Consider the following 27,120-nt stretch of genomic DNA (forward strand, 5'->3'; position numbering starts at 1 on the left):
TCTTTTGAGTGTTTTCAGCTTTTTACGTACCAAAACACTATAATGCATAGAAAAGAAACTTCATGGAGAAACAGAATAATATTGCCAAAAACGTGTATTTTGAATGTTTTTCAGCTTTTTACGTACCAATACGCAAAAATTCATCCATTTCACCCTCTATAGGGTAAAGAGACGACATTCCCAGAAAAAAATTTTATTTCGGGGCTTTTCAGCGTTAGGCACCAAAACTCTAAAGAGCATGGAAGACACTCTATATAGAAATCAAAACAACATTATCAAAATGGTGTCTTTTGAGTGTTTTTGAGCTTCTTACGTTCCAAAATGCTAAAACGCGTGCACAATAGCCTTTATCGGGAGACATTACCAAAAACGTATGATTTAAGCGTTTTCCAGCTTTTTAGAAACCAAAACGCCTAAATGGATGTGCTAATCACGTGTTTCAGTATTTTATTACCTAAGAAGCTCAAAAACACTTATAATATACGTTTTTGGTAATGTTCTGTTTTTTTTATATATGGTATTCTGTATAGATTGTCGTACCTAACATGAGGAAAAAACCCATTTGTTTGGTTAATGCTTTTTCCTCCATATAGAGTGATATTCACGTGTTTTAGTGTTTTCGTACATAAGATGTTGAAAAACACTCATAATAATATTTTTTCTTAATAACTTTTCGTTTCTCAATGTCCGTTAATTTGTGTGCATTTTGGCGTTTTCGTACCCAACAAGCTCAAAAACACTCAAAACACACATTTTTGGTAATGTTCTATTTCACCATAAAGGATGTTTTGCACGCTTTTTAGAAATTCGGTACGTAAGAAGCTCAAAAACATTCAAAAGACATGTTTTCGATGTTATATTTTTTTTTTCCTATATAGAGTGTTTTCCATGTTCTTTTTTTGTTTTGTTTTTTTGTGGGGTTGGTTTCTAATATGGTCAAAACACTCAAATGACACGTTTCCGGTAATATAATTTCTTTACATCAAATAGTGTGCTGTCTGGATTTTGGCGTTTTGGTAGCTAATGATCGGGAAAACTCTCAAAACACGCGTTTATAGTAATGTTGTCCTCTTTCTCCATAAAGGGTGTTTTTCATGCGTTTTAGAGTTTTAGTACGTAAGAAACTGAAAAACACTCAAAAGACAAGTTTTTGTTAATATTGATTGCTTTTCCTATACAGGTTGTCTTGCATGCACTTTGGTGTTTTTGTATCTAACAAGCTCAAAAACACTCAGCATACAAGTTTTTCGTAATGTTGGTCTGTTTTTATTTTTTTTTATGTATGGTGTTCACTATGCTTTTAGGCGTTTTGGTACCTATCAAGGGAAAAAAAAAAACTCATAAAGTACGCTTTTGGTAATGTTGTTTTGTTTCTGCAAACATAGTATTATTCACGTGTTTTAGACTTTTGGTATCTATGAAGCTGAAAAAGACATAATACACCTTTATGTTAATATCGTTTCTTTTACCTATATAGGGTAATTTGCATACATTTTGGAGTTTTGTTACCTAACAAGCTAAAAAAAAATCTCAGAACATACGTTTTTGCTAATATTGTTTTGGACATCTTTTATCGTTTTGGTACGTAAGAAGCTCAAAAACACTAGATTTTGTTAATGTTATCTTGTTTTCCCATATAGGGTGTTTTCCTTGCATTTTTTTTAGCGTTTTGCTGCCTAATACGCTCAAAACACCTAAATGACAAGTTTCTGGTGGTTTTGCTACTGGTTTTGTTAATGTTTTTTTTTTTGTTTCTTTCTCATATAGAGTAATATTCACGTGTTTTAGCGTTTTGGTACATAAAAAAATAAAAATAAAAACACTCATAATACACGTTTCTGTTAATATCGTTTCGTTTCCTTAAATAGGGTTCTTTGCATGCAATATGGGGTCTAGTACCTAACAAGTTAAAAGACACTGAAATAAAATTTTTTTGCTAAAGTTTCCCATAAATGTTTCTTTGCTCACATTTTAGCGTTTTGTACGCTCAAAAACACTAAAAAGAAACGTTTTTGACAATGTTGTTTTCTTTTCTCATATAGAGCTATTTCCATGCTTTTTAGCTTTTTGTTGCCTAATTTGCTCGAAAATTCCCAAATGGCACGTTGCAGGTATTACCTTTTAGTTACTCCAGACAAGGTATTCTACATGCATTCTGTCGTTTTGGTACCTAACTAACTTAAAAACACTTAAAACACACGTTTTTGTTAATGTTCTATTTCTCAATAAAGTGCGTTTTGCATCACTTTTAGAGTTTCGGTGCGTACGAAGCTGAAAAACACTCAAAAGATATGTTTTTGGTAATGTTTTTTTTTTTTCTCTCTCTCTTCTTCTATAGGATGCTTTGCATGTACTTTGGCGTTTTGATAATTAACAAACTCAAAAATATTCATAATACATGTTTGTGATCATGTCGTTCTGTTTCTTCACATAGGGTGTTTTATATGTATTTTGGCGTTTTGGTTCCTAACATGGGGAAAAGCACCCATAATACACGTTTTTCGTAATGATGTTCTGTTTCTTCATATAGAATGCTATTTACGTGTTTTAGCGTTTCGTTACAAGTCATAAGAAGCTGAAAAACAGCGTTAATATCTTTTCTTTTCACCATATATGAAACTTTGCATGCATTTTGGCGATTAGTTATCTAACAAGCTCAAAACACTGAAACACACGTTTTTTGCTAATATTGTTCTGTTTTTTTTTTCATAAATTGTTATCGTTTTGGTACGTAAGAAGCTCAAGAGCACACAAAGGACACGTTTTTGTTGAAGTTGTTTCGTTTTCCTATATAGGGTATTTTCCATGTTTTTTTTTTTTTTTTTTTTTTTTAGCGTTTTGGTGCCTAATACCCTAAAAAAAAAAAAAACCTAAATGACACGTTTTTGGAAATGTCGTTTCGTTACTTCATATAGGGCGCTCTGCATGCATTTTGGTGTTTTACTACTTATTACGCTGATAATACACATTGTTGGTATTTTTTTTCTCCACAAACAGTGTTTTCCATGCGTTTTACCGTTTTAGTACGTAAGCTGGAAAACACGTTTTATGGGGATACATTACAAAAAAAAAAGTGTGATTTGAGCGACTTCCAACTTGTTAGGAACCAAAACGTCAAATTCAATGAAAATATCAAGATATTGGATAAAAAAAAAAAAAGGATATTGAAAGAGTATTATGAGTATTTTCAGCTTCTTAGGTAAAAAAAAAAAAACGCTAAAAAACGTCAATAGCACACTATATCTAGAAACAGAATAACATTACTAAAAACGTCTTTTATATGTTTTTGAGCTTCTTAGGTGCTTCTTAGGTATATATATATATATATATATATATATATATATATATATATATATATATATATATATATATATATATATATATATATATATATATATATATATATATATATATATATATATATATATATATATATATATATATATATATATATATATATATATATTTAAAAAACTACGAAATTTGGATCCAGGATGGCTCAAATCTTGGGGTTTGACTATCACGCCAAGTATAATTTATACAGTTCATACGCTGAAAACGACTCCATCCTCATTCCCGCCCCTTTCCTGCCTCGAATTGATGGGTGAATAGATATCGCACTATTTTACGCGAACTGTGTATCACCGACGATATATGGCGGTCAGCATGTCAATTTATTAGAAGTCATTAGCATGGAATCCGCCGATGGTAAAGATTTTTATCATATTGTGTACAAATCGCTCAGTAAAACTATTATCGATTCGATTGCGATTCAATTCGCGGATCAAGTTGGCCGGCCCATTCACTTTGGGAGGGGTAAATTAATTGCACTCTTACTGCATATCAGACAGAAATAAATAGCCGGTGATTATGCTCGGAGTCTTATTCGTGACATGGCGGTCATTATGACGAGAGCGTTCACACCTCCCACTCGAGCGGAATATGACTTGCTTTTTACGGTTAGACGACATTCGGGTTTTTATTCCACCCAATTCAAGAAGAGGTGGCGGTCTATTTTCCGTGTTCAGCAGCTTTGCTTAAAAGAGCAATTCCCTTTCTCATGCGCACTTCGAATGGGAAAAGTTTATTATCAGATGTTTTAGAGTGGAAACGACTTCGCGAATCGTTAAGAAATAGAGGCGTCGCCGCCATGAAGGGTGTGGGCGAAAGGATAGTTCGAGGTGGACAAGTAATGAAAAAGGGGAAAGTTGGAGTCAGAAAAAAAAAAAAAAGAGAAAACAGCCAACCAGTCAACTGAAAAGAAAGACTTGATGTAAAGCAGATATCTTCAATATTTAGCTTAGTCGCGAAGATGATTCATTATGGACCGGATGTACAGGGGGGAGCGACCTCCACCCTCTTGAGCAATTATCTGATGGCTGTGAGTGAGAACTTCCCATGGGTGAATCGCCTGCATACCATCGAATCGTCAGTTGCTGCGAGGCGAAAGTTGGACGTATTACCCGTTAATTTAGACGCTAATGCTATTAATCATGTGGGGTTTAACGACCCTTACATTAAATTTAGACTGCCTGGCATTCCAGGACAATTTTTGGATTTATCAACGCTGTCTCTAGAATTGCGAGTTAGTGTGGCGAAGGCGGATGGCACACCACTAGACGAAGACGATCACTTCGTCTTTAGTAATGGCTTGAATAATACGATGTTTAAGTCTTCCGCTTGTTATTTTAACGAACAACTTGTGGAGTCATCCTCTTTGTTCAACTATCATGCCTTCATTAAAATGATTACAAAAATCTCTTACGATAAAATTGATTCTATCGGTTGCGTCGCCTTCTACCACCGCGATTATGATGGATCAAAAGGCATAATCAATAAATTTGATGAAGACTATTTCACGGGTGGGAATAAAGACGAAAAACAAATGATAAAATATTGTAAAACGCACGGCCTTTCGATGACTGCGCCTTTGTTTTTTTGGATATATCAAGTCTGGACGCTTACTTACTTGACTCTGTCGATGTGAGAATTTGATTAGAATTGGCTAACAAAACATGGATTCTTAATTCACACCAGGACGCCAGCAGTTTCAAATTTAAGCTCGAGATGGCTAAGTTATGGGTTGACCGCGTCACGCCGCATCCGCTTGCCTTAGAATCGTTAAATAACTCCTTGACTCTAAATCCAATGCAATACACTTTCAATAGGACACTCAATAAGACGTATGTGTTAGGCATCAATCAAACGTCTTTGATTACTGAATTACCTTTCGCGCAAATCATACCTCAAAATTTGACCATGGCAATAGTTGATACTTACAAGGCTTACAAGGCGTAATTGATAAGAGTGGTTTATATTTTCATCACGCCGATCTGTCATATGTACATATCACCGTGAACGGGGCGACCATTTATAACATTCATAGCTCTTTCCCGCATCACACATCAACATTATTTTCTACGACTCTTGAGTCACTAGGATTGGACACGCGTAATTCCCTAACATTTGATGCTTTTAATAAAGATCGGACAGTATGTTTCTTTAACTTTGTGACGGAGGGCGTGCACAATGCCATCCCTCTGGACAAATCAGGGAATCTAAGAATTAAAGTGTCTTTGCTAAGGGACGTAATTACAACCGCGTCATCATGTTTTTCGCCGACACTACTGACGTCATAGAAACTGATCATTATCGTCACGTTCTCTGCAATGTCCGCGCATAAGCCGTCATGAATGCACGCGAAATACAAGCCGGTCTAGCAGGCATCTTGGGTGATCGAGTTTATTTTTTATGCTGCCATGACCAACACCGTGTGACAGGGCTGATAAATCTTGTCAGAAAACAGGCGAAGCCATGCGTTTTCATCCTAAATACGTTGAGTGGGTTGAAGATCATGGGTCACTGAATTACTGTTTATCTTAATTTTCAAAGTGAGACTACAGGTTATTACGATAGCTATAACTTACATCCCAAATACAATTCCGCCATCTTACATCATTTTATGGAAACTTGTCCACATATGAAAATTAGCACATTAAATTATCGACTTCAGGGGTTGAACTCCTTCGTGTGTGGCATTTATTGCATGTTTTTTTGCCTTCTACTGAGTTAGCATACATTAAAACGTGCAATGTGCATTATTCACGCCACCTTCAAAAAGCATGAATATCTATATAATGACAAAAAAATTACTTGTATGGCTTACGTAATATTTCGTAAAATGCCACATTGTATGCCTACGTTTTGTCTGACTGGCAGCCAATGTTATAATATCTGTAAAGCGGTAATAAGGTAGATGGGGAAAGTGGGGGGCTGGGGGAAAGGGGTCAATATGGGCTAATTGCTGACAGATAAGCGTCACTTCGCCATCGCCTCTCAACCCAGTCGGACGTCGAGGACTCATCTCCAAGAATGGAACAAGATGACAAGCTGATTTCATCTTGAGGACCGCGGGTAAGTACGCCATTGCCTTGCATGTCATCACGCACTTTCGCCATTGTAAATTACATTAACATTCTTTGCCAATGAATAAGAAGAGGGGGAGGAAAAAAAATTTTCCATTTTTCTCATCGTTTTTTTGTGTGTGTGTGTGTGTGTGTTACAGAACGACCTTGACCATCGGGTAGTAGCAGGGCATTGGAATGTATTAATCCATCCTGAGATGGCCAGGCGGAGCCAGCGGCGGCGGTAAGATCCGCCCATGCTTCCTTGACCACCCTGATTACCCGCGTGGCGGCCAATCCTATAGCCCTCAACTTCCTGTTCCCGCCCAAAACAAATGCCACGTCAAGTAGCAAAAATGGCCATTGCCATTGCCATTGCTGGGCATTCCGAAGAACGCGTTCCACCCTTCGCGTTTTTTTTCGTTATAGTTAAAAAATTGATCACCCTCAAAATACCGGTCATACTCAGTCTTCATATTGCTTTTTAATTTTTCGGCCAAGTCGATATTAATGACGTCAACCATATACCCAGTATCGCCCACCTCCGTGCTCGTTCGAGGTGTGTATGTATGGAGTTTATACATGCGTGTTTCATCGACGTGGGCTATGGCCCAAATCTCTATCCTGCAAGCATAATCACCCACTACTGGACCCAAGAACTATTTTGGATAAAAGCAGTTTATCAGACCTACTTCATATTCCTTATTTGGATCAAGATGGATGGGGGGAGTGATTATATTTTCAAAGCGATGGGGCTGGTTATGGGAGTAGAGATCAGTGTTGCCCAGACTTGTCAAATACAGATAATGCTCTGCTCCTGCCATGATCAAAATAATTAAAATAACGACCATCCCAGTTAAGGAATACATTTATACTCGGTTCGTCACACACATCAATTTTATTTTAAAATTTTATATGATATAGTTTATTCAGACTTCCTCACCAGAATAGTTTCAACTCCAAAAGGTTGAAGTCGCATCGCCAACCCTTTCACCATAGGCAGGTAATTATTCGTCCACTCATCCTGGCAGCAACCTCTGCACCCTATTCCTTTTGGGATGATAATATGCTCCACTTCATTTTTCGTCATGGCTAGCAGGGCAATCTTTTTCAAGCAATTCTGGAAGTGTTGACGTCGGTTCACGCTTGTATCCATCTTGAGTCTTTCCACGTAAAGCAAATCGTTCGATGTCGCAATTGCCTCTTGTACCTTCTCGTTACCCCCGACGGCCTCGCCACAACCTTGCTAAGTCACGCAGGCCACAAGGTGGGGGAGATTAACGCTTCCTGTGGGAGGCGCGTGGATAATGATACGTCCTGATTCATCTCTCGTGTCCGCCGTGGCCCGATGAAGTGAGTAGAGTCTCTTTCCAGCCGCATGCGTATTCTCGTATGTATAAATCGTTTTGAGGTCCCGCGCAATCCCACAGGTTTCGATGGAGACCAAATTTACCGCGTAAGCAATATAACAGCGGCGATCGCAGAACGCGCCGTCGGTCAGCCTACCCTCGACCACCTTCATCTTGATGACTAATTGGAGGGTAGATCCACACGTCGATCCCTCTGTGCGGGGAGTGAGGGACGAATGTGACATCGCAGGCCTTTATTCGCACGTATTGGCCGATATTACACCTGTTGTGTAGTAGAATTATTCATTCAAACTGACACAAGTTTTTTTTTTTTTTGCTTTGTTGGTGGGAAGGGATAGGGAGAGTGGGTTATATTATTTATTAGGGGATGCCGGTGATGGGACGAACCCTTTTGACCATAACCCTTATTAATTGTCTATCTATGGGTTTGCATCTCTGTCGCGCCTAACACGTGCACGTCAATGACTCACGCGTTATTGATTTTACTTACTCGTTTACAAAGTAGAAAGGAGCATTTTATTTTAATATGCTTCCCAGATGTGTCTGATCCCGCGGCCTATCAGTTTACTTCGTTGAGCTGTATTTCTGATGGCGTCGGTGGGGAGTTGCGCCCAGCGAAGTAGCAGTGATAATAATGGACGTTTATCGGCTGAAAGTCTTTTCGCGTCTCCTTTCCCGTCGCCGAGTACTCGTATGAGATCAAACACACTTATCCCCGAAAATAGCAGAAGTAAGTTACCATGGTCATTCCATGAAATCTCAGGTTTACCCTCCAGTAATTTCAAGAGGGAACAGCAACTCGAATTAAATCATCCAAGGGCGGATTAACAGACGCGCGTGACGGCGGAGCCGCGGTGGAGGCGGTGGTGGTGGAGGTGACTGGCTGCAGAAGCGAAATTTTTTTTCTTGACTTATTTTGACGTGAATCGGTGCGAAGTTGCAACGTTGGCCAGTTTAAACGTACACCTCTCGGCAACTGAGACGGGAACTAAACAATATTCTTTCATCTCTGTAGTAAACTTGTTATTGCCGACATGGCTATCTTGTACATAGTCATCTTCTTCAAGGCTACAGTGCGAATTTTTTCAGGCGATTAATGATAGTATCGTCGTCCGTCAGGCGTTTCTTCAAAAAGTTGGCAAAGATTTCCGAGACGCAATTGACTTCGCGCTTATTCAAAACTCTGCAAGACCTGCTTCTGCAATTTAGGGGAGACGTGAGAGAGAAGGAAAATCAAATCCTTGTACTGCAATATCAATGTTTTTTTTCCTCATCCATATCTTACTAAGTCGTCTGCATCTATTTAGCTGTCAAATTTATCTGGATATCCACGTTAGTGGACGAAATACTTTCTCTTATCTCGCTCGACCTTCGATCTTAATATATAGATCTGGTAATGTGCCAGAAGAAAGGACTTGATTAATTCTTCCTTGTAGAATGCACCGGTCACGTTCTCACCCGCCAAATCCATTATGTAACAAATAGGGATTTTATGTGAGTAATCCACACGATTGCCTACTGACTTGTGGCAGGTCGCGGAGGCGGTGAACCTGGGCCGGTGTTTGGTTATCGCCCAAACCGCGGTGTGGGGTGTGATTGTATGTGTTTATTAGGGTGCGCAAGACGTCAGTGTAATGTTCAACGTGAGATATTTATGTATTATCGTCTTTATGTTTCGGATGACCCTTTCTGCCAAACTCTCCTTTGTTTTGCGCGAGTAATTGGAATACAAGGTAATACCTTTCAAAGTTAGATATTTTTTCACTGCTTGATTATAAAATTCGGATCCCTGATCGGTAAAAAGACGCGACACGCCTGTAAAACTTCCCGATTCTAAATTTTTTTTCAGCGCTTGCAGGCTACAGCGACTGGATTTACTTGTCACCGTTGCCACTTTCAAGTACCTGCTGAAAATGTCTAGGCAAAAGATGATGTATCTAACGCCGCCATTGTGTCTGTGGAGCTTCGTAAAATCTGCCAAATCGCAAGTTAAAATGACGGACGGTTTACGAACGAGAATTTTTCGCCGCGGGAAACGTTTCAGTGTTGGCTTGTGAAGCGTATAAGTGCGGACGCTCTGCAGAAATGCCCTCACATCGCGGAGTGTTAGATTCTTATCCCTTTTCTTTCCCTCTCTGTAGAGTGCTTGCACACCTCTTAAAGCCATAGGCTTCGTTATATCCCGATAAATTTCGTCCAAAACGGCGTTCACAGAGGTAGACTTTCTCAGAGGGCGGTTCATTCACAATACGAGTATTCGTGCGCAGTTGAATTTCTTCGGGTGTGTTTGGGGATAAATCGCACAACACATAACCGTGATCTCGTCTAAACACGACATTTTTATAAATTTCCACAAAGTGTTTGGCGCGCTCCTTTCCATAAAGTTGCCTGCCCAGACATTCGATTTGATAAATATCTCTGTAATGCGAGGCATTTAAAGTTATCTAGTTATCTAGCAAACTTTCTGGGGAAAAAGACATTCTGCGCTATCATTATAACTGACAAATTTTTATGTCTTCCTTTGGTATAGGCCTCTGCTATCGTTTGAGCCAGCCGTGAGGAAATTATAATCTAATATCAAGAGCGTGTGCGCTTGCAGATCAGAATATGGATTGTCGTCTATCACAGGATCAATAATTTTCTCATGCACTTCGACCTTATCTTGAAAAGCGGAATTCTGCTGCAGCGAATGCGATGAGATGCCACAAATAATAATTCTGTTAAATCCATGTTGATATTTCTCTATAATTTTATTGGAGAAGTGTGTTTTGCCGGAATTTGTATAACCTAAGATAATTATGCGTGCAGGATATCTGAAGAGATTCAGCATCTCTTCGCTAAATGTCTTGTCTATGTTAAGTTCAGAGGGACACTAAAACACAACGATATGATTACAGTTTTTATTGCTTAACCTTTATTGACATGGTCATGTAGATAACAGCATAACTAGCCTACCAACTGCATCCTTATCCTTACCCCCTAATTATGATGTGGATCCTTCCCGACTCACGCCTCTTCCTCAACCTCCTCTTCCTTCTCCTTAGCCTAAGCACAAATGTTCTTACATTACCTCCTCCTCTTCCTCCTCCTCCTCCTCCTCCTCCTCCTCCTCCTCCTCCTCCTCCTCCTCCTCCTCCTCCTCCTCCTCCTCCTCCTTAACCCACGTGGACAGTACAAATTGTGTTACATTACATGAACAATCCCTCTCATCCTCCTCCTTAACCCACGTGGTCAGTACAAATGTTCTTACATTACATGAACCCCTTAATTATGATGTGAATAATGTCATGGAAAGTCCCTCCCAATCACGTCACAACCGACTCATTAACCCATCCTCCTCCTCCCCCTCTTCCTTAGCTTACGTGGTCAGAGCAAATGTTTTTTACATTACATGAAGGGCAGCTGCTGCCAGCGGCATCCTCTCTTTCTCTACCCCTTAATTATGATGTGAATAATGTCGTGGAAAGTCTCTCCCGATCATGCCACAGTCCACTCATTAACACATCCTCCCCCTCCTCTTCCTTCCCCTCCTCCTCCTCCTCCTCCTCCTCCTCCTCCTCCTCCTCTTCCTCCTCCTCCTCTTCCTCATCCACCTCCACCTCCTCCTCCTCATCCACCACCAGCTCATCATCCACCATCATCCATCCACATCTCTTTTCCGCTGATCATTTGTCGGGGTGATAATATGCCCTTGAGGTGTAGCCATCGACGTGAAAGCGCTTGTCGTCAAAATGTGACAACGTACGCTTTCGCATGCGAGTGGTACAAATTTGTCGTTTCACATTCCTGATATAGCAATCCTCCATCCCACATGCAACATTATTAAGTGTTTCCCTATACTGCTGATGCAATATATTTTGCTGATAGTGAGTTGGAATACCTTTACCTCGAGATACTTGCTTGTCATCTTCCAACAGCAGCAAATACATCTTTGGCTTTAATATGATCGCCTCTTTTATAAGCGTGGATCCGGTTTCAGATTTCAGCAAGCCTAGTTGACCCATCCACTCCCATTAAAACACGGGTGATCTGAAGCAAAGTTACTGGTGTCGAGAAAATTTGTTTCAGTTCATCATTTAAGTTTGTAAGTACGAGTATGTCTAGACTGAATATGAAACTGTCTGTATCTTCATAAGCTAATTTAGCTCTCTCCCCATAATTAGCTTTGATGACACGATACCAGTAGTTGTACATGTACTTCTTTGCCACTTCTAAAATATGGTAACCCAAGTAATTTGGCTGCCTGATTTTAATCGTATTCTTATTGTTGACGCATATAACTCGGTCCTTGACTAATTGGTATACCCTTTTAAAGGATGGATTTCTTACATACTTCAGGAAAGACTTTCTTTTTGTCACTAATTTCTGTTGGAGACCATACTTCACTTCAGATAACATGGATCTGCCATAGACTGCGTTTGACATCAGTTTGCAAATGCGACTCATTTTTACGCAGAGTAACGTTCTTTTCTATGAAAAGTTTCAGGTATGGAGCCTGTCTGAAGCTATATATAGCATGGACACATTGTATTTCCAGTCCAATTGAGAGTAAAGGTTGCAGCAATTCCAGACTGATCAAATGATCTTTATGACCTGGCCACAAGTTTACGATTTTTCTTCCCCAGCTTACGACCCTCAGCTTCTAACAGCCTTTTACTGTACAGCGAGATGTCATCTTCTGTAATAATCATAAGTGCGAAGCACAGAGGGAACTCGTCCGTGGCCCGGGCCACGTCGGAGGAAACGTCGCAGGTGTCCAAATGCAGCCAGTAACCAACGTCGCCATCTGTCGCGTGATTCTGGATGCCAACTTCAACAAAATCATCCATCTCTGACTGAGAAGGTTTTTTGATGTTATCCATAGGCAGGGGGGAACACATAACGGTTGCATATAATTAATCATAGTCCAGATAGAACACATAGGTGCCGGGACCGCCGTCGGGTTCATGATTTGACTGCAGGTGAGGTCTGACACAAGTTACAAAGCCTCCTCGTACATTTCTTTGGATGAGGTGATACATGTTAGGGTCGTAAGGTGGGTCAAGTTGAACTCCTGTCGACTTTAAAAAAATCGTCATAAGCATAAGAAGACAGTAACACGTAATGTGTCACGTCCAGTTCATAAAACTCATGCAAGTATGATCTATATTTGAGATATGTGTCATCAATTTTACAATACAGTCTTATGTAATCACCTAAAGTGCGACAGGACGCCATACTTCACACGCTTTGAGCGTGTTCATGTTCTCCAGGTGACAGAGCCTTCTCCTTGAGCATGTCATAAAATGCTTCGCGAGGCGGCAATTGCCGATCTTCTAAGCAGCCAATGTCGGTGATGTACTCATAACAAAGAAACTATTTTTCAGTGCAAATTACACGTCTTACATCCTCGGGGAGGTAATTCACCATCTCCGGGGCGTAACGCGTGTCATAGCTCGACTGCACGTGACCCTGAGGGAGCTGTCCGAGGCCGGCGTTCATAATGAAAAGCACGTCTTGAAACTGCAATTCCTTAATCCTTACTTTCAATAAATGCGATTCTGACTTGGCAAAGATGTCCACGTGCGACTTCAGCAGCTGGAGGTCTTTTATGATTAAGGAGACGTCAAAGCTCATATTATGCGTCAGAGAGATGAGATATTTTCTCATCTCACGACACTAGTGGTTACATCGCGCGCACAATGCCCCCTTGTAATTACTTTGCGGTAATGAGTGGTCGTGATATTTATGAGGGGGATTTTCACAATAAAAGGTTGACAGCAGAGCTCGCAGTGGCGCTGTAGTTTGAACTGGACTAATTGGATAGCTAACTACACTTTCCTTGATGGTTCGCCAAGTTTTGATAGGCTATCAATGAAACTATTCACGGGATCTTCGCCGAAATAACTTTTCCACTCTTTTCCACGACATCTCCATGCATATTGATGATGAGCTACTAGTATCCAATTGTTTCATGTTCAGCTATCACACTCCTATTTTCCTTAGATTTTATCAGTTTCAAAATAAAAAGAAATACTAAATAGGCAAGCCGGAGATGCCTCTGGCATTTTGCCTAAATCTATTGACATGAGGAGGCATTTCGCTGATTTTTCCATGGAATGACTATTGCTTCCGTGTCAGACTTGTCTTTGTGTGGTAAACGCATAACATAGGTGATAGTATCTGGTATAACATTGGTATAACAGCCTGTTCTCGTGATATATGATAGAGAGGTGGCCCACAAAATGTACTTGAGCCCTCCGTCATCTGAATTTCATACACTTTATATTTGTTTGGAGTCGTGGGAGTTCTGTTCTCCAATTAGTCAAAAACTCCATTATGTAATGAAGTGAGATGGCTATCTACCATCCAGCTTGGGCTGACCTTAACTTTACTACTTGATTAACCAAAAAATAGATAAATAAATAAATAAATAAAAAAAAATAAAAAAAAAAGAATCACCAGCTAGGGCGACAAACACATAGAAATAATACTTTAATAGATACAACTCCCTTTCAATTCAACTAAATACACATATGGACACTGTGTGCAGATATCACTGTTTGTTAGAAGAAAATAACATAAAAATGCACCAAAACTGTTCAGTCAGTGGCCTCTCAGACGCTCACACACACACACACACACACACACACACACACACACACACACACACACACACACACACACACACACACACACACACACACACACACACACACACACACACACACACACACACACACACACAGGAGCATTCCACCAGTAACCAACAGGCTTCAGGCCGTGGCCCACTTCAATCAAGGGAGATGAGTCCCCTGAAGTTAGATGCAGAGTCGGCTCGCAGCCCATGAAAACGAGGCGCCTTTATGTACTCACCACAAATCACAGGATCCCGAGGAGCTAAAACGCCATAAGGCTGCTGAATTGCTCCTAACATAACCCGAACTCCTGAAACACAACTTTCTAATCTTCTCAACTCTCTCTAATCATGCTCTTCACCCCCTCCTAGTCCACTGACATCTCACAATATGTCCACTGGTACCCTCACACTTAAGTACCTCATCACCAGGGACTGGGTAGGCAGGGTAGGCAGTGCTTACCCTGAATAAAATAGTTCAGAAGCTGCATTCTCCCTCTGTGTCACGATATGCACCTAATCCAAAAAAAAACTATGAAGGTTACTCTAATTATTCTACATAAAGTGTTTTATTTTTCTGAAGAATAAGTAGGCATAATTGGCCCCTGCCTTAATATGTGAGCTATGCTTAATAGTGGCGTAGCCCACGTGCTGCATACACTCTTCAATGCCGTTTTCTTTACGCTGTATAAAGGCAGAAACAAATCTGCCTTCTACTCAGCAGGTGACCACTCTTTGGCTTTTTTCCCAAGATTTTGTTTTTTATACCTAGTCTTGGAATCTTGGATTTTTAAGATAAAAATGTCACTAATCTTGCGATTTCTTATAAGAAGCTATATATTACTAGTTTTGTTGCTAGTTTTTCCTAAAGATATCTAGGCCTGCTTTACCTACAGTAACCTACTCATAAGAAAATAATTCTATCAAGAACAATAGTTTGATACGACATCCAGGAAAATGCTTAATTTCTGTTACTACTCTGTGTATTAAGCTTCTAGATATCGGTAAGAGATATTTTCCTAACGATGTGGCACGTCGCAACAGGCAAAAGTACGTACATGATACACGTATGAGTCTTTATATGAGCCTGGGAGGGAGGGACAAGTATAGGACACGTATGTGATACCGAGGGAGGGAGGCATCACGTACGTCTCAGACACTCAGTTCCGAGAGGGTCAGTACATACTGAGGTCGGGTCTACTTGTTTGAAAAAAAGAAACAATGAGTGATCAGAGTAATGTTGATCATCCTGTACCAGGAGGATGTGCCTGTAAAAGTACAACTCCATTTAAAAAGAAAACAAAAACGTGGTACCAAAAAGCTTTTAACACAGAAAGACTGAAAGATCCTAGTCTTAAGAGCTGGGTGAAGCCGGATCCAAATGATAAGTATACAGCCCTTTGCAGTGTTGTGAAATCATGTTAAAGAACTGTAACAAATCGTTGCAGTGTTTGTGAAATAAATTTTTTTTTTATTTATGTAGGAAGGACACTGGCCAAGGGCAACAAAAATCCAATAAAAAAAAATATGCCCACTGAAATGCCAGTCCCATAAAAGGGTCAAAGCAGTGGTCAAAAATTGATGAATAAGTGTCTTGAAACCTCCCTCTTGAAGGAATTCCAGTCATAGGAAGGTGGAAATACAGAAGCAGGCAGGGGATTCCAGAGTTTAACAGAGAAGGGGATGAATGATTGAGAATACTGGTTAACTCTTGCGTTAGAGAGGTGGACAGAATAGGAGTGAGAGAAAGAAGAAAGTCTTGTGCAGCGAGGCAGCGGAAGGAGGGGAGGCATGCAGTTAACAAGATCAGAAGAGCAGTTAGCATGAAAATAGCGGTAGAAGACAGCTAGATATGCAACATTGCGGCGGTGAGAGAGAGGTTGACAGTCAGTTAGAGGAGAGGAGTTGATGAGACGAAAAGCTTTTGATTCCACCCTGTCTAGATGAGCAGTATGAGTGGAACCCCCAAGACATGTGAAACATACTCCATACATGGACGGATAAGGCCCTTGTACAGAGTTAGTAGCTGGGGGGGGTGAAAAAAAAAAAAACTGGCGGAGACGTCTCAGAACACCTAACTTCATAGAAGCTGTTTTTTGCTAGAGATGAGATGTGAAGTTTCCAGTTCAGATTATAAGTAAAGGAGAGACCGAGTATGTTCAGTGTAGAAGAGGGGGACAGTTGAGTGTCATTGAAAAAGAGGGGATAGTTGTCTGGAAGGTTCTGTCGAGTTGATAGATGGAGGAATTGAGTTTTTGAGGCATTGAACAATACCAAGTTTGCTCTGCTTCAATCAGAAATTTTTGAAAGATCAGAAGTCAAACGTTCTGTGGCTTCCCTGCGTGATATGTTTACCTCCTGAAGGGTTGGACGTCTACGAAAAGACGTGGAAAAGTGCAGGGTGGTATTATCAGCATAGGAGTGGATAGGACAAGAAGTTTGGTTTAGAAGATCATTAATGAATAATAAGAAGAGAGTAGGTGACAGGACAGAACCCTGAGGAACACCACTGTTAATAGATTTAGGAGAAGAACAGTGACCGTTTACCACAGCAACAATAGAACGGTCAGAAAGGAAACTTGAGATGAAGTTACAGAGAGAAGAATAGAAACCGTAGGAGGGTAGTTTGGAAATCAAAGCTTTGTGCCAGACTCTATCAAAAGCTCTTGATATGTCCAAGGCAACAGCAAAAGTTTCACCAAAATCTCTAAAAGAGGATGACCAAGACTCTGTAAGGAAAGCCAGAAGATCACCAGTAGAGCGGCCTTGACGGAACCCATACTGGCGATCAGATAGAAGGTTGTGAAGTGATAGATGTTTAAGAATCTTCCTGTTGAGGATAGATTCAAAAACTTTAGATAGGCAGGAAATTAAAGGAATAGGACGGTAGTTTGAGGGATTAGAACGGTCATCCTTTTTAGGAACAGGTTGAATGTAGGCAAACTTCCAGCAAGAAGGAAAGGTAGATGTTGACAGACAGAGCTAAAAGAGTTTGACTAGGCAAAGTGCAAGCACAGGTACAGTTTCGGAGAACAATAGGAGGGACCCCATCAGGTCCATAAGCCTTCCGAGGGGTTAGGCCAGCGAGGGCATGGAAAACATCATTGTGAAGAATTTCAATACGTGGCATGAAGTTGTCAGAGGCTGGAGGAGAAGGAGAAACAAGCCCAGAATCGTCCAAGGTAGTGTTTTTAGCAAAGGTTTGAGCGAAGAGTTCAGCTTTAGAAATAGATGTGATAGCAGTGGTGCCATCTGGTTGAAATAGAGGAGGGAAAGAAGAAGAAGCAAAGTTATTGGAGATATTTTTTGCTAGATGCCAGAAATTACGAGTTGAGTTAGATCTTGAAAGGTTTTGACATTTTCTGTTAATGAAGGAGTTTTTGGCTAGTTGGAGAACAGACTTCGCATGGTTCCGGGCAAAAATATAAAGTGCATGAGATTCTGGTGATGAAAGGCTTAAGTACCTTTTGTGGGCCACCTCTCTATCATGTATAGCACCAGAACAAGCTGTGTTACACCAAGGTTTAGAAGGTTTAGGACGAGAAAAAGAGTGAGGAATGTACGCCTCCATGCCAGACACTATCACCTCTGTTATGCGCTCAGCACACAAAGACGGGTCTTTGACACGGAAGCAGTAGTCATTCCTAGGAAAATCAGCAAAATACCTCCTCAGGTCCCCCAAACTAGCAGAGGCAAAACGCCAGAGGCACCTTTGCTTAGGGGGATCCTGAGGAGGGATTGGAGCGATAGGACAAGATACAGATATGAGATTGTGACCGGAGGAGCCCAACGGAGAAGAAAGGGTGACAGCATAAGCAGAAGGATTAGAGGTCAGGTAAAGGTCAAGAATGTTGGGCGTATCTCCAAGACGGTCAGGAATACGAGTAGGGTGTTGCACCAATTGCTCTAAGTCATGGAGGATAGCAAAGTTGTAGGCTAGTTCACCAGGATGGTCAGTGAAGGGAGAGGAAAGCCAAAGCTGGTGGTGAACATTGAAGTCTCCAAGAATGGAGATCTCTGCAAAAGGGAAGAGGGTCAGAATGTGCTCCACTTTGGAAGTTAAATAGTCAAAGAATTTCTTATAGTCAGAGGAGTTAGGTGAGAGGTATACAGCACAGATAAATTTAGTTTGAGAGTGACTCTGTAGTCGTAGCCAGATGGTGGAAAACTCGGAAGATTCAAGAGCGTGGACACGAGAGCAGGTTAAGTCATTGCGCACATAAACGCAGCATCCAGCTTTGGATCGAAAATGAAGACAGGGAAAGTAGGAGGGAACAGAAAAGGGGCTACTGTCAGTTGCCTCAGACACCTGAGTTTCAGTGAGGAAAAGAAGATGAGGTTTAGAAGAGGAGAGGTGGTGTTCTACAGATTGAAAATTAAATCTTAGACCGCGAATGTTGCAGAAGTTAATGAAGAAAAAGTTGAGGGGGTTGTCAAGACACTTAGGGTCATCGACAGAAAGGCAGTCCGACCTGGGGACATTTATGGTCCCCTCCCCAGATGGGGACTCCGAGACTGGTGTAGGAGTCGTCATGATGATTTTAAAATTTTTGAGTGAAGGGTGTGTGTGTTATTATGTGATTGTAGTTTTCTGTGGAGGAAGAGAGTTGTCTTTAGAGGGCAGGCTGTGACTGTCCCCTTGTGTTGTGAGACACAAAGGGAAACGTTCAGTGAGGTCACAGCTGGGTTTAATGATAAGTTCACAACACCCCCTGAACAATGTCTTAGACCTCACTGGGAATAATTATCGTTTCGGTAGGTGTCTACTGCCTCCTCCATGAAGCTTTACTGTTGTTAACTGTGCAGTAATCTCAACACCAGATTTTTTATACACTACTTTACACGAGTCCTTCCTGGATGGCCTTAACCTTGGAAATTCTTTTTCCCAGACTTCTCTGTACTTTTGTTCATGCCTTGCTTTTTTCTTGGTTTTTATTGTGTTTTCACTATTCACGGCACTGCGTTTATCTGCTATTCTCTTTGCTGTGAAATGTGCCACGTTATAAGAATTTAGCCAGGCAGAACAACACCCGCAACTGAGCTGCCTCCTGTCTGAGACTCCTGATGAAGACTAATCAGGCCTTCCGCAATTCCCTGGCGCCCGCCTCCCCCATCATCCACTAAATACAGGAACAGATCGTGTAGTGTTTCCTCCCCTCCCCCTCACTCCGTCTGCAGCCACTCCCACTCAATACACGAACTGATTGTATAGTGTCCCTCCCCTCACTCCCTCCCTCCTGCAGCTAAACACCAACCCCCCCCCTCCACCCCTCCTCCCTCTTTCTCTCTTTCTCACGAAGTATAGTTTTCTTCACAGAAGTGTGAACAAATGGGATGAACTCAGTGAAGACGTTGTGAATGCCGAAACTGTCCATGCTTTTAATACCAGACTGGATAGATAGAGAGACGGGATTCTATGAGACTACTCCCCTCCTGTAAACCACAGCTAGGTAAATACAACCAGGTAAATAAATATACACATGACAAAATGCTGCTAAGAGAAGAAGGAAATACCAGATACACACAAGGCCACAGCAAAGACTAATAAAAGGAAGATGCTTGAGTGAAATAAAGAAATAAACTTTCCCACAGAGAAATATATAATTTTGGAACAAGCTCAGTGAGGAGGTAGTATTGGCAACGAGTGTGTACAACTTTAAGGAAAAACTGGACAAGTGTAGATATGGAGGCAGACCACACGAACGTAGCTCAGGCCTCGTAAATTACAACTAGATAAACACACACACACACACACACACACACACACACACACACACACACACACACACACACACACACACACACACACACACACACACACACACACACACACACACACACACACATACACAAACACACACACACACACACACACATACACACACACACACACACACACACACACACACACACACACACACACACACACACACACACACAGACACACACACATACTAAAAAAAAAATCCATAATCACATAGAGGACAACAGCAACCAAGAAACAACAAAACAACAGAAACAAGTAAAGAACCATTCCCTTTTAGTGACTTGCATGGAGCCACCACCACCACAACCACCACGACCAGCACATACAACAAGGGTTCTCAAAGTGGTCAATATCGCCCCCCAGGGGTTGATGGGACCATCGAAGGGGTCAATAAATAACCATGGTGTTGAAAGGTGGTCAATGAATAACCAGGAGGTTGAAAGGGAGTCAATGAATAACCAGAGGGTCAAAAGGGGGTCAATGAATAACCAGGGGGTTGAAAGGGTATCAGTGAATAGCCATGGGGTCGATGAATGTTTTTTGCTGTGGTCTAAGGCACCGTTGAAGCTTCTGATTAGCAATTCTTGACAATAATTTCCAAAAATCTAAAGAATATCAGACACCATTATTATTTTATCTATTCTTTTATTATAATAATTTCTTTAATTTAAACAGTAGGTCAAATTATGTCAGTAAATCTTAAAACATTCCAGCAGTACTGGCAACACTATCTTCAAAAACCCCCTCCCCCTCATTGAGTCGTCTCGCAACTCTACTGCCCTTACTAGGGTCTGTACAGGATGCATTCCTGTCTCTGTCTCGTACTGAGCCAGTGAACGTATCCCCCACCCCACCCCACCCTGCCTACATCTCTCTCTCTCTGTCTCGCACACAGTAGTTCAGCGCACGCTCAGCTCCCGTAAGTGTGGTCCATGAACTGATTATTGTGACGCGTTGAAAACTGTGCGTAATAAGCACAATGGCAGCTGTTGCTGCTAAGAAGAAATGCCGTCAGTATTCTCAGGAATATTTGAAATATGGATTTATTACTTCATTAAGCAATGACACCATGCCATTGTGTCACTTGTGTGGAAAGACTTTCAGTAATGATGCCATGAAGCCTGCAAAGATGAAAGACCACCTTGAAAGGGTTCACTCTGATATGAAAAACAAAGACCTTGACTATTTCAAGACATTGAAAGAAAATAAATTCAAAAGTCAATCAAATATCAACACTTTTTTTTTCAAAACACCCGCCAGTTCTGATACTGAAGGAGGTTTAAAAGCCTCATATAACATCTCCCTCATGAAAGCAAAGAAAAGAAAGGCACACAGTATTGGTGATGGTATCATAATCCTACCTATTAAAGAAGATTTTCACTTTTTGAAAGATTTGCCATTAAGTAATAGTACAATTGACGAAATGTATGAACTTGGGAAAGACAGATATCTGAGCTTCAGGATAGCAAGTTATTTCTACAACACGATGAATCAACTTTTGGCAGCGCTAATCTTCTCATGGCCTATGTGAGGTATTACAGTCAAATTCAAATTGGCATCATTGATGAATTTTTGTTTGTCAAGTATCTCACAGCTGATGTAAAAGGTGAGACAATGTCTGTAGTAAATATTTTGAAAAGCACAGCATACCTCTCAGTAATATTACTGCAGTGGCTACTGATGGTGCACCAACAATGGTTGGCCGGTACAGAGGATTTGCAAGCATACTCAAAGAAAAAGTGTCTCATGTATGTACCGTACACCGTGTACTGCACAGGCAACCTCTTGTAGCCAAGAAACTCGGTGGTGAACTGCATGATGCCTTGAAAGTGTCCATTTGGGCGATTAATAAAATCAAGGCACATCCGCTTAACTCACGACTGTTTGCACTGCTGTGCAAAGAGAATGATGACATGTTTAATCAATCACGCCTGCACATTGTTGTAAGGTGGCTGTCTAGGGGTCACAGCTTGCAAAGACTTGTACAACTCAACTGTTCAGTTCATGGCAGCCGAGTACTCAACTCAATGTGACGAGATGAAAAAAAAAAACACAAAAATGCCCTGTTCTGTTTGGCAGACCTCTATTCTAAATTTAATAAGACAAAAATATCTGCAGGGTAAAGATGTTACCGTCTTTCTGGCCAGGACAGTTCTACTGGGATTCCAAGGCAAGCTAAGCTTGCTTACAGCTTCACTAGCATGTAGAGATTTTCAGTATTTTTTTTAACTTACAACAGATATGAAGTGAAAACATTTCTGATGGTGATCTAGAAACATACAAGACTCATCTGGAGAATTCACTTGAAGACTTTAAAGGTCGCTCTGAAGCTCTGCCGGATATGAAAGTGCCTGAATGGATCCTAACACCGTTCGATAATGAAATGGGGAATGCAAACATTACATTACACCTGCAGGAAGAATTCATTGACATGACTGTGGACCTGGAAGCAAGTGCCATGTTCAGAAGAAAAGGTCTCCATGAATTTTGGACAAACGAGAACAACATTGCTAAATATCCTCGGCTTTGTGCAGTGGTTAAGCCCTTTTTACTAGCTTTCCCAAGTTCATACATGGCTGAAGCTGGTTTCAGTCATGCAAACGCAGTCTTAACAAAACAAAGGAGCAGACTGAGCTTGGAAGAACGAGACAACCCACAGCTGAAGCTCACCAACCTGCAACCTAAAATCAGCGTCTTTGTTGAGGCCCATCAGGCACATCCTTCACATTAATTACGTCATCAGTGAAAGAATAAAAGGTATGTTGCACTGAAAACTAAGTTACATATACTCGTACACCTCATCATATTTTCTTTTTATCATACTGCCATTCCTCTCCAAGCCATTCCTAACCACACCCTCGTACACACATTCATAGCCACTCCTCTACCAGTCATTCCCAGCCACTCCTCTCCCAGCCATTCATAGACTTTTCTAACAGCCATTCCAAGCCATTCCTCTCCCAGCCATTCACAGCCACTCCTCTTCCAGTCTTTCCCAGCTACTTCTACCCTAGCCATTCCCAGCAATTCCAAATCACAGCCCTCCCAGACGCTCTCAGCCACTCCTCTACCAACCATTCCCAGTTACTCCTCTCCCAGCCAATCCCAGCCACTCCTCTAACAGCCATTCAGAATCACTCCTCTTCCAACCATTCATAACCACTCCTCTCCCAGTCTCTCCCAGCCACTTCTCCCCCTGCCATTTGCAGCCACTCTCATCCCTGCTTCTCAAAGCCACTCCTCCCCCCAGCCATTCATAGCTGATCTTCCCAAGCAATTCTCTGCAACACATATCCCAGCCTCTCCCAAACATACACAGTCAATCCGAGCCACTCCTCTCCCAACCATTCCCAGCCATTCACAGCCACTTCTCTACCAGCCTCTCCCAGCCATTTCCAGTTTCTCCCAGCCATTCCCAGCCTTTCCTCCCCCACCTTTTCCAAGTCATTCCTCTCTCAGCCATTCTCAGCCACTCCTCTTTCAGTTATTCCCAGCCACTCCTCTCCCAGATTTTCCTCTCCTAGCTACTCCTCTCCCAGCCATTTCCAGCCACTCCACTCCCAACCATTCATCTCCCAACTACTGCCAATCACTTCTCCCACAGCCATTCCCAGCCACTCCTCTCCCAGCCATTCCCAGTCATTCACAATCACTTTTCAACTAGCCATTTCTAGCCACTCCTCTCACAGCCATTCCCTGTTATTGCCAGTAACACCTCTCCTAGCTACTCCTCTCTCAGCCATTCCTTGTTACTCCTCTAGCAGCCATTTCTAATCGCTCCTCTCCTGCGAGCCATTCCCAGCCACTTCTCTCGCACCCATTCCCAGGTACTCTCTCCCTAGCAATCCTTGCCACCCCACTCCTAGCCACTCCTCTCCCAGCTATTCCCACCCACTACTCTCCCAACCATTCCCAACCACTCCTCACCCAGCTATTCCCAGCCATTCCTCTCCCAACCATTCCCAGCCATTCACAGCCACTCCTCACCCAGCCATTATCAGCCACTCCTTTCCCAGTCATTCCAAGCCACTCTTCTCCCAGCTATTTCCAGCTATTCATAGCCTCTCCTCTAACAGTCTATCCTAGCTACTTCCCCCCCAGCCATTCCCAGCCACTCCCCTCCCAGCCTCTCCTACCCCAGCCATCCCCCTAGCCGCTCGTTTCCCAGCCACTCCTCCCACAGCCATTCCCAGTCTCTCCCAGCCATTCCCAGTTAATCCTTTCCCAGTCAATGCCAGCCACTCTTCTGCCATCCGTTCCCAGCCACTCCTCTTCCAGCCATTCCTAACCACTTATCCAGCCATATCCAGCCATTCCCATCCCTGTCTCTCCCAGCCATTCTCAGACACTCCTCCCCCAGCCATTGTCACCCACACCCTTCCCAGCCTCTCTTAGCCACTCCTCTCCCAGCCAATCCTTTCCCAGCCATTCCCATTTAATTATCTCCATGCTGGTCTTCTCCCAGCCATTCCCAGCCACACACCTCTCAGCCTCTCCAAGCCAAGCCAATCCCAGCCATTCCTCTCCTAGCTAATACCAGCCATCTCTCTACTAGGCATTCCTCTTTCAACCATTCCCTATTATTCCTCTCTCAGCTATTCCCAGCCACTCCTCTCTCAGACACTCCGAGCCACTCCTCTCCCAGCCATTCTTAGCCGCTCCTTCCCCAGCCATTACCAAACTCTCCTTCCAGCAGCCATTCCCAGCCACTCCTCTCCCAGTCATTCCCAGCCACTCTTCTCCCAACCATTCACAGTCACTCATCTCAAATCCATTTTCAGCCACTTCTCTCACAGCCATTCACAGCCACTCCTCTCCCAGTCATTTCCACTCACTCCTCCTAGACTCTCCCAGTCACTCTTCTCCCAGCCAATGTCAACCACTACTCTCCCAACCATTTCCAGCCACTCCTCTCCCAGTCGTTCCTAACCACTCCTCTCCCAACTACTTTTCTCCCAACTACTCCCTTCCCAGGCTCTCCCAACCACTCCTCCCCCATCCATTCCTAGTTTCACTTCTCCCAGCCATTTCCAGACACTGTTCTCCCAGATAATCCAGTCACTTCTCTCCCAGCCAATCCCAGCCACTCCTCTCCCAGCCATTCCCAGACTCTCCCCTTCCAGCCATTCCCAGCCAATCCTCTCCCAGCCAGTCCCAGCGATTCCCAGCTAATCCTCTCCTAGCCATTCGCAGCAATTCTCAGTTATTCCCCTCCCAGCCAATCCCAGCCACTCCTCTCCCAGCCGCTTCTCTCCCAGCCACTCCTCCCTCAGCTATTCCCAGCCACTCTTCTCCCAGCTACCCCTTCCCTAGCCACTCCCCTCCCAGCCATTTCTAGCTACCCATCTCCTAGCCACTCCTCTTCCAGCCATTCCCAACAGCTCCTTTCTCAGTTATTCCCAGCCACTCCTCTCCCAACCATTCCTAGCCACTTCTCTCCCAGCCATTCACAGACACTTCTCTCCCAGCCATTCTTAGCCACTCGCAGCTACTCCTCTCCCTGCCATTCCCAGCTGCCCATTTAGCCACTCCTCCGCCAGCCATTCCCGGCCACTGCTCTTTCAACCATTCCCAGTTACTCTTCTCTCACCCATTCTCAGCCTCTCCTCTCATAGCCATTCCTAACCACTCCTCTCCCAGTCTCACACAGCCACTCCTCCTCCAGCCATTCCAGCCTCTCCCAACCAATCCCCGCCACCCCTCTCGCAGCCTCTCCCAGGCACCACAGCTTCTACCAGCCACTCCTCTCCCAGCAGCTCCCAACCATTCCTCTCTGAGCCACTCTTCTCCCAATCTCTCGCAACCATTCCCATCTACACCCCTCCCAGCCATTCCTCTCTCAGCCAATCATAGCCGCTCTTCTCGCGGCCGTTTTCAGCCGCTCCTATACCAGCCATTCCTAGCGACTCCTCTCCCAGCTACTCCTCTCCTAGCCACTTCTCTCCCAGCCATTCCCAGCACTTCTCCTAACCTCTCCTTTCCCAGCTATTCCCAACCACTCCTCTCCCAGTTATTCCCAGCCACTCTTCTCACAACCGTTTCTCTCCTAGCTACTCCTCTTCCACCTATTCCTAGCCAATCCCAGCCACTTCTCTCACAGCAGTTCCCAGTCACTCCTCTCCCAGCTGTTCCCAGCCATTCTAAGCCACTCCTCTCCCAGCCAATCCCAGCCACTCCTCTCTTAACCATTCTCAGCCATTCATAACCACTCCTCTCCTAGCCTCTCCCAGCCACCTCTCCCCCAGCTATTCCTAGCCCCTCTTCTCCCAGCCATTCCCAATTACTCCTCTCCCAGCCGTTCCCAGCCTCTCCTCTCCTAGCCAATCCTAGACACTCCTCTCCAAGCCAATCCCAGCCTCTCCTCTCCCATCGAATCCCAGCCACTCCTATCCTATTCTATGGTAATCTTTCCTACTCCTAACTTACTTGAGTGAGTCCGTTTGGTGGTCATTGTAGTTTATAGGGTGGGACAACGGGTGGGGATGGCAGTTCTCCCCTGGGCAGCTCCTTCACCATACTGTGTGTTTTGTAGGCACACGTGGTGATGGTGATGCAGGTTCCGAGTGGAGATCAGACCCACGCTTCCCTCACGCAATCTTTGTTTGTAAAGTTGGTCTACTTCCGCATCTTCTGGTTACGTAAATTTATATTAAACATTTATTATAATACAATATATATATATATATATATATATATATATATATATATATTTTTTTTTTTTTCTTTTATGGCGTCCAATAATATGAATTAATATTATATTATGTATATTCTTAGCAGATAATTTTATTTTATTTATTTATTTTATTCATTTATTTATTAATTTTTCCAAGTTCATAGAAGGATTTGAACGCTGGCGTCCAACACTCAAGTTCCTCCAGACTATCACTCTATCCACTGGGCCATGGAAATCTCAACACACCTCAGGGTAAAGAAGATATATTTGAACACAGTATTTCCTTCCCT

General features: G+C 42.6%; 1 protein-coding gene and 1 pseudogene across 1 annotated transcript; both read left to right on the forward strand.

The window, feature by feature from the left end:
* The first annotated feature begins 21,226 nt into the window (after positions 1-21,226).
* Positions 21,227-22,888, forward strand: LOC135092618 (SCAN domain-containing protein 3-like; annotated as a pseudogene).
* A 28-nt stretch (positions 22,889-22,916) lies between these two features.
* On the forward strand, positions 22,917-26,578 carry LOC135092619 (proline-rich protein 36-like). The gene is made up of 8 exons (XM_063991223.1): positions 22,917-22,921; positions 23,122-23,240; positions 23,367-23,795; positions 23,985-24,172; positions 24,259-24,522; positions 25,132-25,308; positions 25,586-26,284; positions 26,378-26,578. Exons 1-8 carry the CDS (start codon positions 22,917-22,919, stop codon positions 26,576-26,578), a joined length of 2,082 nt encoding a protein of 693 aa, XP_063847293.1.
* The last annotated feature ends 542 nt before the right edge of the window (positions 26,579-27,120 follow it).

This window comes from Scylla paramamosain, chromosome 40 (genome assembly GCF_035594125.1).
Source record: "Scylla paramamosain isolate STU-SP2022 chromosome 40, ASM3559412v1, whole genome shotgun sequence".
NCBI classification, from domain to species: domain Eukaryota; kingdom Metazoa; phylum Arthropoda; class Malacostraca; order Decapoda; family Portunidae; genus Scylla; species Scylla paramamosain.

Coding starts and splice junctions, on each gene's coding strand:
- LOC135092619 (XM_063991223.1), top strand. Junction 23,796..23,984: donor TCCTCTCCCAGCCATTCCCA/GTCATTCACAAT, acceptor ACCCATTCCCAG/GTACTCTCTCCCTAGCAATC. Junction 24,173..24,258: donor TATCAGCCACTCCTTTCCCA/GTCATTCCAAGC, acceptor CTTCCCCCCCAG/CCATTCCCAGCCACTCCCCT.